At 37.9% G+C, this 14,828-nt stretch overlaps 1 protein-coding gene across 4 annotated transcripts in view; it reads right to left on the bottom strand.

Moving 5' to 3' along the window:
- The window catches only part of DLG5 (discs large MAGUK scaffold protein 5), a 97,093-nt gene that overhangs the window by 48,268 nt on the left and 33,997 nt on the right, over nucleotides 1-14,828 (bottom strand). For all 4 annotated transcript variants that reach the window (XM_071438802.1, XM_071438804.1, XM_071438803.1 and 1 more), the window contains exons 2-3: nucleotides 13,274-13,342; nucleotides 1,971-2,136 (exon numbers count right to left, since the gene is read on the bottom strand). In XM_071438802.1, the coding sequence (XP_071294903.1) occupies nucleotides 1,971-2,136; nucleotides 13,274-13,342 (235 nt within the window). The remainder of the gene's footprint in view (nucleotides 1-1,970; nucleotides 2,137-13,273; nucleotides 13,343-14,828) is intronic.

Raw genomic sequence — 14,828 nt, 5'->3', positions numbered from 1 at the left:
ATGGCACATGCTGATCTGATTCAGCACATCACAATCCACGGCTCTGGCACCTCTGCCACTGCTCTAGACTTAGTCAACATTTGCTTTGGAAAACAGCTCTCTGTTTTGCAACCTCCTCAGCCAGCACAGTCCAGACTGCAAATGTGCTGTGAGCTATTGTGAAGCACCCAAGGTGACGTGCCAAGGTCTGCCTCTGCACCACCTGTCTTTGGTACAGCCATAGTTACAGCAGCACACACAGCCAGGAAAATAAAGCCAGGGTAGTAAAAGTCACCACCCACATCATCATCTCTCAGCTTTCACACTTCAGTATTAACATTTAACCAAGTGAGCTTGGACTCCTGGAAGGATGAAGATTAGTTTTATAAGAGGAAAGAATTCAAAAAGTAAAACAAATACCAGTAAGATTTCAAAAAACAGAAATGTGTATGCAGATGGGAGCAGTAGTTGCTTTTACACTGAAGAAAAAGTATGTCACAAATAATCTTCATTCATTTCCCACTCTTGAAATGTTTGATTGTTTGGAAGCCAGCATTCTCCATCTAATACGTACTGTCCAGGGACTGCCCAAATACAAGGTTTACTTTGATGGGTTGTTCTGGAAGCTGTAAACATTCATGTTTTATACAACATACAAATCCTACACTGAAAGTAAAGGATTGATTTGAGAAAGGAAAACTAGGGCAGGCTAGAGGACAGCTCATCAGAACTTTATTAATAGCATCCTGGATTATGCAGAAGATTATTGTGAGCTATAAAATCCTCTATGCCTAAGCTCCAGTAACTTCAAAGAAGAAATCCTTCTATTTAACTAACTGGAAGCTGAGCAGAAGATGTTGACATTTGACAATCTTTTCCTTTCCCATCCCCACAATGCTTTGAGATGGTTACAAAGAAGATGATGCTCTTAAAGGAGCCCTCAGAACTCAAGGAGGGAGGAAGGGGGCATTAAGATGAGAAGCTACCGAGTTGATAAAAGCTCCAGATTCTCTCTATGCCAGTTCACTGGTTCAAATCTTAACCTTCTCATACAGACAAAAAATCTAATTAACCACCTGACCGCATACAGACACAGCTGATTAAGTAACAAGCAACAACAACATTAAAGTAAAGAAAAGTTACACAGGATGGCAACACCTCCCAGAAAATTTGTTCTTTGCTCTTATTTCAGATTCAGTGACACACAATTTTTTTCCAAGGTTCTCTACATGTACAGGCAAAAAGTGCTCAGTGTACCCAGACACATTTAAACATTAGCAGATCCTTAACCATTCAAAATAAACTAATTCTATTGCCTAACCAATAAAACCTTTCTTTATAATTAATTCATACTTGGACTACTGTCTTCCTCATAACGTGAGGCCCCAAATTAGAATGAGCTTGACAAGCCTGCTGGCTGTTAAATGACTTAAAAAGCATGTTCAATGGAGGAGAATTCCTTATTCTCAACATATTTCTGCTACAAATTCCCCAACATATGTATACCAGAAAGCTGATCTTCTAAAAAACACTTACTCCACTCAGCAGAAATCCAAACCTCTCTCTTTGCAGGAGCATAGGGATAGCTGAGATTTTTTTCCTCTCCTCATTTCTGTTCTCCAGCCAAGTATTCTGAGCTATTTCCCTTTCTTCACTCCTGTTTTCAAAACACCAAATACTTCATCCACTGTCCTTTTTCTCTTCCTACAAGAAAGCCCATGAAGCCTAAGCAACTTTGTTGCTTTCTTTTCTCAAATAGAGATGAAACTTTCTCCCCTCAGTCCCACAGAAAAATTGCTGGACAAAGTGGGATAGGCACTCAAGAGGAAGCTCTGAAACGTGGATGCAGCCACTTCACCAGGATGCAAGGAGGTTATAAGCAACATGTACACACTGCAAGCTCCTTAATGCTTTCCAGGCAAGCAGGTGCCAAGGCACTTGAAAACACTACTAAAGCCGAAATGCAAATGCTGCATTTCCTCCCTGTTTACCTGCAGTCATCGAAGGTTGAGCCAGGAGATGAAAGTGCAAGTTGCTTGCGCAGCTCGTCCCTCTCTCGAGTCACCTGGCGCAGCTGATATAAAATCGTCTCCAGCTTCTCACTCATCTGTCTCGTGTCTATCACGGGGGGTGGAGATGATGCTTTACCCGTTGTACCTGATGAAGGGAGAAATACTGGCAGTGAGCAAACGCTTCAAAAGAACAATACAACTTCATTAAAGAAGTGAACACTAATGTTAAAAAAATCCTATCTTTCTGTCTGCAGAATCCTGTCCAAAAATGAAGTAACTCATCTAAGTTCTCACCAGTGAGCTCAAAGAAGAATAACTCCAGTCGGATCCCATGCTAGCAGAAAGGCCCTGTGTTGTGAGTTCAGTTTGCATGGGTAGGTTCCTTGCTAACTCAGGAACTTACAAGAGGCTTAAAAGGCAAGGCAAGTTAGCAGTAACAATTGCAAAGACCTCAGAAATGGACATACTGACAGAAATTATTTGAAATAAAGAACAACCCCCATCCTTTAAAAAACCCCCCAAAACCAGTAAAATTGACCCATATCAACTTATTCCAGAGATAGCAAAGAAACTGCTACAGCACAGGGGCTCTTCTCCTCTTTCTTTTTCTAGCAGCACAGAAATACCACTTTGCCATAGGCTACAGAAAACACTTACTTTTAATGCAATTCTATGTCTTCATAGTTCACAATTTCTCAGTCTAGTATGTGAAGTTAAGGACTTCACTTAACAACAACTCATGAAAACTGGGCTTAATTTTTAACAACACTGAGTAACACAAGCACATTACAATCACTGCAACTGGACCACACACGAAATTTCCTCTGAGGGGCAGTCGTACTTTAAAGTGTTTTGTGGGCCTTTTTAATTCTCAGCTTTCCTAAAATCAGAGTTGAACAGTGATGGCTACTGTCCTCTCAGACAACTGTGAGAGCACAAGGTTGTCTCCTTCCCAAGAGAAGAGAGTCTGGTATATCACACGTCCTAACAACTGCTGACAAGTAATTCGATTCTAATTTTAGTTCTGCTCATTTAAAATTAAGTTGTAAATGTAGTTTTGCTCATGTATCTCTCAGACACATGAGAGCAGACTCAAAGATACAGGTCACAGATCTGAAAGTTAAAGGCTTAAACATATACAGGCAATTATTTTCTACCCGAAAGAGAAATGTCAGAAATGGTTTGCAAAATTATTGAACTCAAACAAGTTGCTGACGTATGTATTAACTTGTCAAGACGTAGCTTTATTAGGCCTTTTTTTACTTAATTAAGCAACAACAGAATAGAAAAAAAATGTTCTCTACTCACTGTCTTTTCAAAGAAAGAAACTCAAAATTATTTCACTGGATCAAATGCTAATGAATTGCAAGGACTGGCTTTTTATCCCTAAATCCAGTTCATGAAGGTACTGCATAATGTAAAAACCCCCTCCAACTTTTCAGCAAAACTACCTGTGCCTTTGAAGTTCCCACACCAAAATAACTGCAGTGTCAGGACTATCATATGTACAGCATCTACAATAACAGGATCGCTGGTTTTATACCTTCCAGCTGCTACTGTAATGAGAATTTATGAGCACAGGCTGTTCTTTGTAATCTAACTATTGCCTAATAATGTATGCAAACACACTAACAGCAAACTGAAAAAATAAAAAAATGGCAGAAAGAAGGTGCATTCTGGAAAAAGACAAAACTCACATCACTCTGAAGAATTCTCAATGCAGGCTGCTTTTCTTACTACTTTGTTTCATTCCTGCATCCAGACAAAGCCCCTTCATCCATAAGGACTAAGGATTTTCACTTCCAAAATGAAGCTATCCTTTCTTTTAGATGAGAAATATTCTACACATTTCTATGGCAAGAAACCAGTAATAATACACATGATACAGGGGATATAGAGAATAAAGTAAGAAAATGCAGAACAGGTATTCATTTGAAAGAGTTTGTTTATGAAATTCCTTTTTCATTGATGTGCCCAATCTAAAAGGTAAAGGCAGACAAATCAAATTCAGGTACTGAGAATCTGCATGGTCTTTGATAAATTCAGCAGCAACCTCCACATCATCTTGCTTGAGCTGACACACCAGAGGATGTGTAACATGGAAAAAATCCCCTTCTCATCCTTACAGAGAGATTCAAAAGCTTATGTCATCCTGGGGCTGTTTGCAAGCAAAACAGATGAACAGGATGCAAGAGGTCAAGAGGAAGGAGGAAATTCATCAGGAAGGCTGCTGTGCTGTCCAGGGAGGAAAGGGCACTGGAGGAACAATGTCCATCACTACTATCACTGCTAACCCAGCAGCAGTCCCATGGACAATGTCTGCTACACAAGACATAGACAGGCACCCAGTGGCTGCTCTGGGGATCTTTAAGCACAATAAAAGCAGGCCAGAGATCTACCTCTGCTCCTCAGCCTCCCCTGACAGCTTTAACAGCAGCCAAGTGACAATCTTCTTCAGGCAAGAACATTTGTGCACAGTCCCAAAACTGTGCCAAGAAAGAAAAGTCTGCTTTAAAAAAAGATGGGCTAATTAGCCTTAGGAAAGAAGCTTTTTTCATAATTATGAAACCATTTGTCTTAGTACCAAAAGAGGTTATTTCTCATTAACTTGTCAATTTTTACAAGTACATCAACAGATATTTTCCTCTCTAATGCAATGATATTTTTGACACAAAATATCAGCCACAAGATGTACACCTCTTAAGCTCTGTAAAAACACAGATCAATATAATGCAGTTCTTCCCACTCCTACCCTTAGAAGGAGACTCAAAATTCACCTCTGCCTTATTTCCTGACAGGCTTCCATTTTCAACAGTTGTACAAAAGGTCTTGTAAAACTTAAATCAGATTTCTGAATGCTTAAAAAATAAGCACACACATTCAGTAAAATCCTTTTTCACCAGAAAAATTCCAGTCTTGGTTTCTTTTAAAGGAGCTTTTAGAGCTGAATGCTAAAATCCTTTTATTGCATCAGACATCTTGATGCAGCAGAAGGAAAGTGACCTGAGCTTCCAGCTTCATATTCTTTTTCCATCTGACTGCATATTTTACACGAAAGTACTTCCTTTTTGTACTTCAACCCGTCACACAGATCTTAAAATGCACAAGCCTGAAGGCTAAATCTCCATTATCCAAATTATGTCACCTTTCAGTAACTCACCTCCTTTCTCAGACAACCTGGATTTCTGAAAAGGCATTTACTGCATGTCCTGCCAAGTGTAACTCATTCATCTGCTTCCATGAGCCTCACAACTCATTCCTGACACAAGCTGCACTTGGGTTCTGAGACTCTACTCTCTGGAAGTCACACCCTGGCCAGCCTCCAGGTGAGCAGCACTCACCAACCAAGTCCTGGAGCAGCTGGCAGCAGGGATGTGTGCTGTGGAGAGAACACACTTCACCCACAATGCAGCACAGTAAGTCCTGACTGTGCACTGACTTCATCCAAAGTGAGATTTTGCAGGATTTCCATCACAGGTTGTATAAAAGAAAAGCCTTAAAAACAGAAGCTGGAGCAATCATATCTTCCCTATTATAGCCCAAATGCTGGACTCCACAGAAACCACGGAGATCCATTACTGTAGCATATACTGAACAGAACTCTTGATGATTAATCAACAATGACTGAAGAGATGATATATCCACACAGAAACTACAGCTTCAGAAGTTAACTTCATATGTGGGGAAGGGGCAGCATATTTTTTGAAGAATAAGAGAACATTTTAACAGAAACAGGGATGAAAAACTTAACCTGACCAAAGTGTACCATAATGCCAAATAAGTAGGCTGAGATAAGAAAATGGGTACCAATGCATAAACAGCCAATTTTAAGAAATATCATTAACATATTTTGAGTTATAATAAACTCCTCAGTCTTTGAGAAATAAACTTGTACGACAGATTCAACTAATTCAGAAGGCAACCTGTCACAAGCTAACAGAAAGCCTTAATTTTACAATGATTTTTGTTAAACTCATAAATTTGTGCTCCTTCCTGCTTGAAAACAAACAGGAGATTACTCATTGTACAGTCAAGCCTTTTTCATTTGTTTTCTTTCATGAAAAAAGAAAATGAAGAGAGATATTCAGGATATTATTTCTTCATGGTCTTGTAAATCATGATAGAAAGTGCTAAAAAATACTTGCAAGAAGTATTGCAAAGCATGATCAACAGGGTTTCTCCCCAAGCTAAGGTACTGAGAGTAAAGACTTAGGTCTGATGTAGGAAAATTGCATTCTAAAATATTTACTTTCTTTCAATAATTTATGAGCACTAGAAAAGGGTTTACAATCTAAATTACTTTCTAGTTATCATTTAGATACCTTTCTTCAGATGTACCTTTTGAAGTGATCATGGAACAGCAGAGAGCACAGAACAGAATTGCATGCAGGCAAATACAACTTCAGAAAAAACAAGCAGCAGTACATTAAGGAAAGAAAAATGAAAAGTAAAATAATGAACTGTAGAAACAGTTTCATCTGACAGACAGAAAACCTAATAGATTATGAAAGCAGTGACAATCATATGACATGCAAGGAAAAAGGATGGGTAGCATTTCAGTATATAGTTCTAATTCAGACTATAAAAACCTCAACAAAGCCAGCAGCATCTAAAATAAACTTTCAGCCTCAGTAAGTTTAAGACTATGGAAAGAACTGAAGAATGGTTCCAGAAAAGTCAACATGAAAAAAAATCTGCAACCTAATACTAAAAAAGAGCAGAGATGGGGGCAGTGGGGGAAAGGCAGACACATCAGTTTGAGAAGTCCTTGCAGAATTTTGCTGAGCTGAAATACAACTGACAGTAAAATCTGTTACCATGACCAAGGCATGTACAGCTGAAGTTTCTGGGTTTGAATTTACAGGAGCTCCCTGGCTCCAATCCCACCTTTGTCAGGCTTCAAGCTGTGTACTGCAAGTATAACCCACACTGAAGAGTCCACACTGAACCCAAAGGGGACAGTGACAAGGGGCACCAGCTGCACACCAACCAAGGGGATGAGACTCCTCCAGCACTCCATCCTTGACATCTGCCTCTGTAGGAGTTGTGATCACTCACCACATCAACTTCACAGCTCCAAAAGAAAACCACACTCACCAAAAGGACTTTCTAAATGCACAGACTGATAATGAGTCTCAAGGAGCAGTGAAAGACACCATGCTCCAGAGGTGCTGTCTGGAGTGCAGAAGATGGGTATTCACATACACTATTTCCATTCAAATCATTGCAGACCAACCAAATCTTAAAAAATTCCTACATGGAGCTGCAAAATGTTAATAAGATACTAGAACAAGCAAAATACCAAGAAGTGGTCAGCTCTATTATTAGTGGTTCCCTCACTACAAAAACCAAACTGTCCCTTCTTCAAGACTCCATCAGGATAAATGAATAAAGTCAACCTTTTTATTGTTATGTTGCTTTTCTTAAAAACAGGGCATTATGTCCATGGAGTACTCTAAAGTACCTTTGAAGAGAAAGAAGTTGAGAGAACCTTGTGCATGACTAATATCAGACTGTAGCTGCCTGAAAACCAACGTGGAAGAACACATCAAAAACACACTAAAGCTATTCATAATGCTTATTATTAGGAGATGTTAATTAATAAGCACACTAAAAATCACCTAGAAATTAAGGCTCAATCCTAGAGACAGTTACATGATTTGCAAACAGTAAAACCAGAGAGTGAAATTTACTTTAAGGGTGTGGAAGTGTTAATTTCCAAGTTGAAAGTCTTCTTTCCAGCAAACTAAATGGGTAGTTTACGACAAAGGAAATAAATCTAGATGAAGAGTTTTAATTCAGTCATTGAGAGCAAGTATTACAGGAAAACGACTTCTGAACAGAAAGAGGGATGGGTGAGGAGGCAGAACATCAAAGGTAATTACTGCTGTACAGAACAGGAGTATGATGTGGTGTCCTGGTAGTGTCCCTAGTAGCTCTCCTTACTCATTTATGGCCCTTCAGCAAGTGTAATGCTGTCACTTTTTCCTTGGTGTTAACTGTTGAATGTCTTTAGCAAATGTGAACTTTGTGTCAGAAAAAAAAAAGGCAAGAAATACAACAAGAGACTACCATAGGTTTTCAGAGAAAATAAATAACTCTTTCAGACAAGGATAGAGTGTTTATTTTAGACTAAAAGAGCATCATAAGCCACACCTGCAACTGAACCGTTCCTGTAAATCGTGAAAACAATTACTTTGTTACATGCAGCTGTAGAAAGTATGAAGCAATAAACTGAAATCACAACAACATGAAAGGACGCTTGTCAAAATGGCCAACATGGAAATGAGGGGTGAAAGACTAACATTGTTGGGAAGGAATCTGATGGGAGGGTAGGAATGTTTGTTTTGGAGTAAGAATTAAGGCTCTCAGATTAAGCAACTAGAAATGCAATTAGTGAAAAAAACTGATTTGTAAATAGGCTGTCAGGCTGATAAGCTAAACAAGTGTTAAGCAAAGAAATACTGTCAGTTGAAGTCAAAGTTGGACAAGTTGGTGCAGACAGACCATATGACCACCTGATGGCTGCAAGGAAAGGCATAAAACTGTAGAGCCAGTGGTGGTGCTCATTACAGACTGCTGTCCATGGCAAGGGGCATCTAACTAGATGATCTTTAATGTCCCTCCAACCCAAGCTTCATAATCAGCTTAATCCCCATAACAATCTACATCTACTCTGGAACAGAAAGCCTCACCTCCTTCTGAGAGTGAAAATTCATATAAACCTCAAAATCCCCATCAGCCTAAAAATACATTTCTACTTCCTTACCTTCTTCCCCATTGCACTGTTCGTATCACAATCTATCCTACAATTTGCAACATGATATATAGCCTCAGACCCCTATATCACAAAGCCCTATATCTATGTAAGCTCCCCCAGCAAAATGAAGCACAGTGATATGAACTGAGAAGAGTAAGAAGAAGCACTCTTGATGAAAAAGACGAGATAGCATTTGCAAAGAACTGAACAGCTAGAAAAGTAATAGTCTGTTAAAAGGAAAATGTGCTAATATGCAATGTGGAATGAAGAGGCTACAAGATTGACAGCTGTAATCAAAACAATGCAAAGAGGTCCGGCAGTGGAAAGAAGAAATTTATACATGTGAAAAGACAGAAGGTCTTTTCCATTCCAAAATTCATCTAATTAGGAACTCAGTATACTTTACAAGAATGCAAGAGTATGCAATGCCTCTCTGGGAAGATCCTCCAGAATAGTTTTTATTATTAAAATAGTTTTTAACAGTCACAGCCTGTCACCTGCATGCAAGCTGCTGTGTTCCATTAAAAAACATTTCCTAAAACCAAAGCAGAACAAAACTCAAACAGCTGTGCATTGAGGACAGGAGGAAAAAAATATTTTTAAAGCACTAAAGAAAAACTCTGAAGCTTCATTATGGTACTAGGATAGGTGAAAAATGGCTTGATTCTAGAAACCATAATCCTGTCATGGCATCAAATGTCAAATTATTAAGTGCACTATACAAACTGACACTTTTTAAAATCTTTTTTTTTTTTAAAGGTGTCTTGATTTTTTGTTCTGTTCCTCTCTGTTATCATGACTGGTCAAGTGGAGACTTGCCAGGAACTGTCACACAGAGCTGTGTTACTGGTTTCTATCCAGTTCCTAAGTGACACTGTTGTTCCGTGCTTGGCACGACAGGCACTGAATCTCCATAAATAATTGTTCTGATGTCAGAGACACAGGACTATAGTTCTGTTCAGAGAGTTTGCTGGTCACAGGGAGTGGGCAGATGAAGGATGCTTTTATTTACACACAAAAATCTTTGTCATTGACCAAGAACAAAGGGAAAGGATATACAGAGGAAGACCATGACAATTTAATGCTGATTTGTTCCTTCGAGGGGACAAAGCTGGGGCTGACAGCCAGTGCTGGTATTACACCATTACAGCAGTTTATATGGTACCTCTTATGGAAATAAACTGTGAATATTTGCTCACCATACCACCAAAACCACCTGTTTTACACGCACAGCATGAATTTTATTAAAACATCAGGAAGAAATGGAGGAAAGCAAAAGCAGAAAAAAAAAATATTGCCATCTAAATTAATTTTGAACAATGAAGAAAATACACAAGAAAAACCTGCTGTCACTCAGCATTTTTATTTACATACAGATACAAATGAATAAAAAGGCAGAGTTTCTTCTTCAAGACCGCTAACCTGCCATTACACAGGGGGAAAGTGGCTTCCACTCAACTGCTTATGCTATCACATGCACATGAGGATGGAAGTTGATTCTTGCTTCTCTCATGCTCTGCAAGCCCCACAGAGGCAGGGAAAGAGAAAAAAAGCTTGGATGACAACACAGTACTCAGAATAGACTAGCCCTAAGCTTATCTCTGAGTCACATTATGCAAATTGCATCACTCTTTGCTCTGCTTTTATATTGACATTAGTGAAGATTGAGAGAACTCAAAAATATCCATTTGTTCCCCACACAGAAACTGCTGGATAACTGCTCATTCATCTGTGCTGCTGCTCTCCATGCTGATTGCACTCTTGGCTTTCAATGAGAGAATCAGAACTGCAAATACACCCAAGACTTGGGTACACCATGGGTTTATAAAGTGATCAAAAGATATAGTCTTATCTCTCTCCTCCTTTCAAAATACTAACACTAGGCTTTATTTATTGGACTGAGACTGAGCCCAAGTTCTCAGAACTATCATCTTCTAATAACAACCTTAGTTCTATTTAAGATTAATTCATAGATCATAGTCTTTTTCTGGAAAATAAGCCCATTGTTACATACCACAGCTTCATAAATTAACTCAAACCCAGGATAGCTGTAAAATGTATAGCAGCACCTCCATTTCACAACTTCCTGACTTACGTGGAAGTATTTCAGAAAAAGATCATGCAATTAAAAATGCTGGCAGCAGAACCATCTCTAACAATAGCTAGGGTAATTAAGGCTTGGGAAGAAAAGAAGAAGCACATGTACATATGAGTCTCTAGTTACATTTATGAAATATGGAGTCTAAAGACTACATATGAAAGATGGTATTAGCTCTCCTAATTAGACACTGCCAGGCGTAATTATCTGAAGATTTATCTGGGTATACTTAGTGGCCCCAAAACCTTTTGCATTTCCCCTAAAAAGTCAAATGTGCCCATCTGTTTCTGAGCTACTCAACAAACAGAATCAAGGTATTAATTTTAAACCAGTGTTTTGAACACAGCTATAATAAAATAGATCCCTTACCTTTCCTGTGAGGAAGGTCTGTGTGAGCAGGGAACTAAAAATACTCCTTTATATACATGTGTGTGCACATATAACTACCAATGTCAAACTGAACAGATTCAAAACCTTGCACTATCTCCAAACCATGACATATTTACCTCTTTTCACTGATACATTCATTTCATAGCTTAAACTTACTATTTCTACTGCACAGAACTACCCTTGTGAAAATTATTGGGTCAGAGTGGGGGGCAAGATGTATACAAAATTCCTCAAATGCTACAGCACCTCAGTATTTGTTAGGATTCCATTCAAACTAGTCATATGAAGCCTTAGGGGAGCTGGCATGCAGGCAGATTTAGTTATGATGGTTTGTCATTCAATAAATCCGTCAGTATTAAAATCATCTTTGAAGTGACTTGCAAAGATGCCTATTAGTGTATGTCAGTTATTAAGCAATTTTTCTATTGATATTGGATCAGAAAAAATACTGTCTCTTGTAGAACAAGACATGAGGGTGAGAAAACAGTTGGAGCAAAAATAAGACTCATTAATAACAAGTCTATAATCACACCATAAAATAAACAGTTTCAAACAAAGAATTCTCCTGGCTGTTAATTTCTTAAATATTAAATACCCAGCATTCATTAATAATTTGATAAAAACAAAATTATGGACAATAGCAGATCATAATTTTTGTTTAATAGCAGGGCACTTAATTTTCAAGTCATAAAACAACTTTGATCACTGCAGACTCCAAACACAAACTAATTCTGAGGACAGTCTCTTCTGTCAAATGCATAGATCCAAATTCAGTATGAACTTCAGGATCCTAAAATATGAACAACACACAGGTTGTGGGAAGTAACATTAAAAAAATTAAACAAAATTAAGATTTAAATGTGCCACTCCTTTTTAAAATGAAGAACATGGAACTAGACAGTACCACATGCATTTCTCCTTTCTCAGCCATCACATCACACAATTATCCCACAAACTCACTGGATTTTATTTTAGACTACCTTCTTTGGAAGGTGCCTTTCTGATCGCCCTAAAAATTTAGGAACTTTTTTCTTTCTATTTCCAGTCCCAAATTTACTTGCAGCAAATGAAATCTACCCTTCCTTGAGGCAGTGGCACACAAGTGTGGTCTTGATTAAAATCAGACTAACATGTCACAGCTTCCAGTATTTTCAGTAAATAGTTCATTCAGGCCTAAAATCTTGTTCCTGCTTGCTGGAGTTAAAAGTTCAACTCAATGACTGCAACAGATGTCTACTCACATCCTTAAAAAGACAACTGACTTGCCTGGTGCTGTCAGGGAAGTCTACAGATGCCTGACACAACATTGGAACTTGAAATATGCAAGAGCCTGCATTCCCTATCCAGGGCAAATGACTTCTACACAGATTTCACAACAGAAGGTATTTGTAAAAGTAAAGATGAGGAAAACTGACAGTTAACAGAGCTGCTCCAAGAGCATCTTGTGGACAAAACACCTCTAATAATGTTTCTCATACCTCCAATTTTTTTCCTAAGTATTTTGTCTTTCCCAATTATTTTAAAAACAGAGAAAATGAAGCCACTCATTGAACACAGGGAAAAAATGCTAAAGCTTGCAGCCACTGTCAAAGGTTTAGAAGGCTATGGCCTTGGCTAACATTATTTATAATTTCTATGATGCCTTTGACTCTGACCACTATTTTCACATCTACATAAATACATACACACACACGCTTAAATATATTCTCATACTTCCAGATTTGTGTAAACACAATGTTGCCATTTTTACATCATTTTACTAAGTAACACAAAGAATAGTTACATCATTTAATATATCCAAATGTAACAGATTTTACACGCAAGAACTGCAGCCAGCCATGAAAAGGCTGAGCTTGCACTGCACAAAAGTACACTTGTTCCTGGTGAAGATGGATGGTTACATCTTATAGTTCAACTTCTTTGATTTTATGACCAGGATATCTCTCCACCCTTCCCCGAGGCAACCTTAAAAAGTTGTTCTCCCAGTTTCCAAAAGACACACTCATCAGGTTCCTATATTAATGCTTTACTCACCAATGCTGCTCAGAGAACTGCTGCTTTCAGAGTCAGAAGGCATTATGGACAGCACACTGTAAGTAGACCCTAGAATCAGGAAAATAAAAATAGTATTAACTTTTTCTCCCCCTTCTCCTGTCTACAAAAAAAGCTATGATTCATTTCCTTGATAGTGCAGATGCCAAATAAATTAACTAAAATTACTAAAATTATTCAAATTACTAAATCAGAGAGAAGACACATCACTGAAACAAAAATCTATCAGACAAAGTATAACTTGTAAATGAACACTTCACTGTGCACTTTTTGTGGTAGAACACCATTTTGGATAACATGGTAAAAATGAGTTCAGCAAAATATTAATTACATCAGTTATTTCAGACAGACTGAAAACACAGAGTTTCAAGTCTATTATAGAAGATTAGGAGTGATACTTGTGACAACAGTGGCAATCTATTTTGGTTTCTCATGTCTTGACATGTACCAACTCCTAATTCATTGTGTAACTACTTTGTATTCTTCTTCTCAAACTTCATTCAGACTTAAAAATTTCATTTAATTTGTAAATTAAGTTTGCTTGCATCCATTTGCAACTTCCAGTATCTGGTCTTAAAAGCAAGGACCCACAAAGCAGCAAGTTTACTCATGTATTAAATAGATCAACAGACAGAGAAGCCCTTCGTTTTAGCTATTTTAGAAGTACACCAGATTTTATTTACCAGAAGAACTAGAAGGACAGGTCCTACTTCAAAACATGAACTAAACAGCTCCACCATCCCTCACAGACAGGATAAACACACCATGGTAGAAAGACAGGCAATGATTATGTACAAAAGCCATTAAATCTAGGCTATTTTCAGCACTTGCCAGGATGCAAGAGCTGTGCCCACAACAGCCAAGCCCTAAGGCCGTTTCAATAATTTCAGGAGCTCGCTTTTCTAGAGTCCCTCCTTAAATTCCAATATTTCTCTGTTCTAGTTTCTTTGAAAAGAAGAAATAAAAACTGAGAAGCAGCAGGAATAACTGCATGGAATAGACTGAAGGAAGGATAGGCTAGAAAATTAAAAAGAAATTAGTTTTTGTTCATCTCCTCTGCTTCTTACTGGAGAAAAGTATGACATCTGTAACTACATGTAACTAACTACGGTGTTAGATGAATGGAAGGCAAGATTTGATAAAATAATTTTACTAACACAAGTAATAATAGAAAAATCAATTTAAAAAAGACAAAAGAAAATAAACAAGAAGAATTGCATCTTGAAGTAGACTGTTTAATCTGACAAATCTCTATGAAAAATAATTTAAAATATATTGGTTATTAACACTGACATACCATCTGGCTTCAGAAAAAACCTGCTGCACATTTTTGCTTCTATTTCAGACATTTTCAAATAATAGCAATTTAAGCTGTATTCCTATTTAATTAAAGCTTATTAAAAGCGAAATAATTTCCACATTAGTTATACTTAACCTCCTTGCATATTCTAAACTCATATGCCTTGCAGTATTTCTTGCAGTCTAGACCTAGACTGACTAGAATCACAAGTTGAAAAAAACAAATCAATATATTAAA

Source organism: Agelaius tricolor, unplaced genomic scaffold (genome assembly GCF_023055355.1).
Source record: "Agelaius tricolor isolate 1412-34295 unplaced genomic scaffold, bAgeTri1.0.p SCAF_13, whole genome shotgun sequence".
NCBI classification, from domain to species: domain Eukaryota; kingdom Metazoa; phylum Chordata; class Aves; order Passeriformes; family Icteridae; genus Agelaius; species Agelaius tricolor.
The sequence above is the reverse complement of the archived record's forward strand: the minus strand, read 5'-3'. Positions and strand labels throughout refer to the sequence as shown.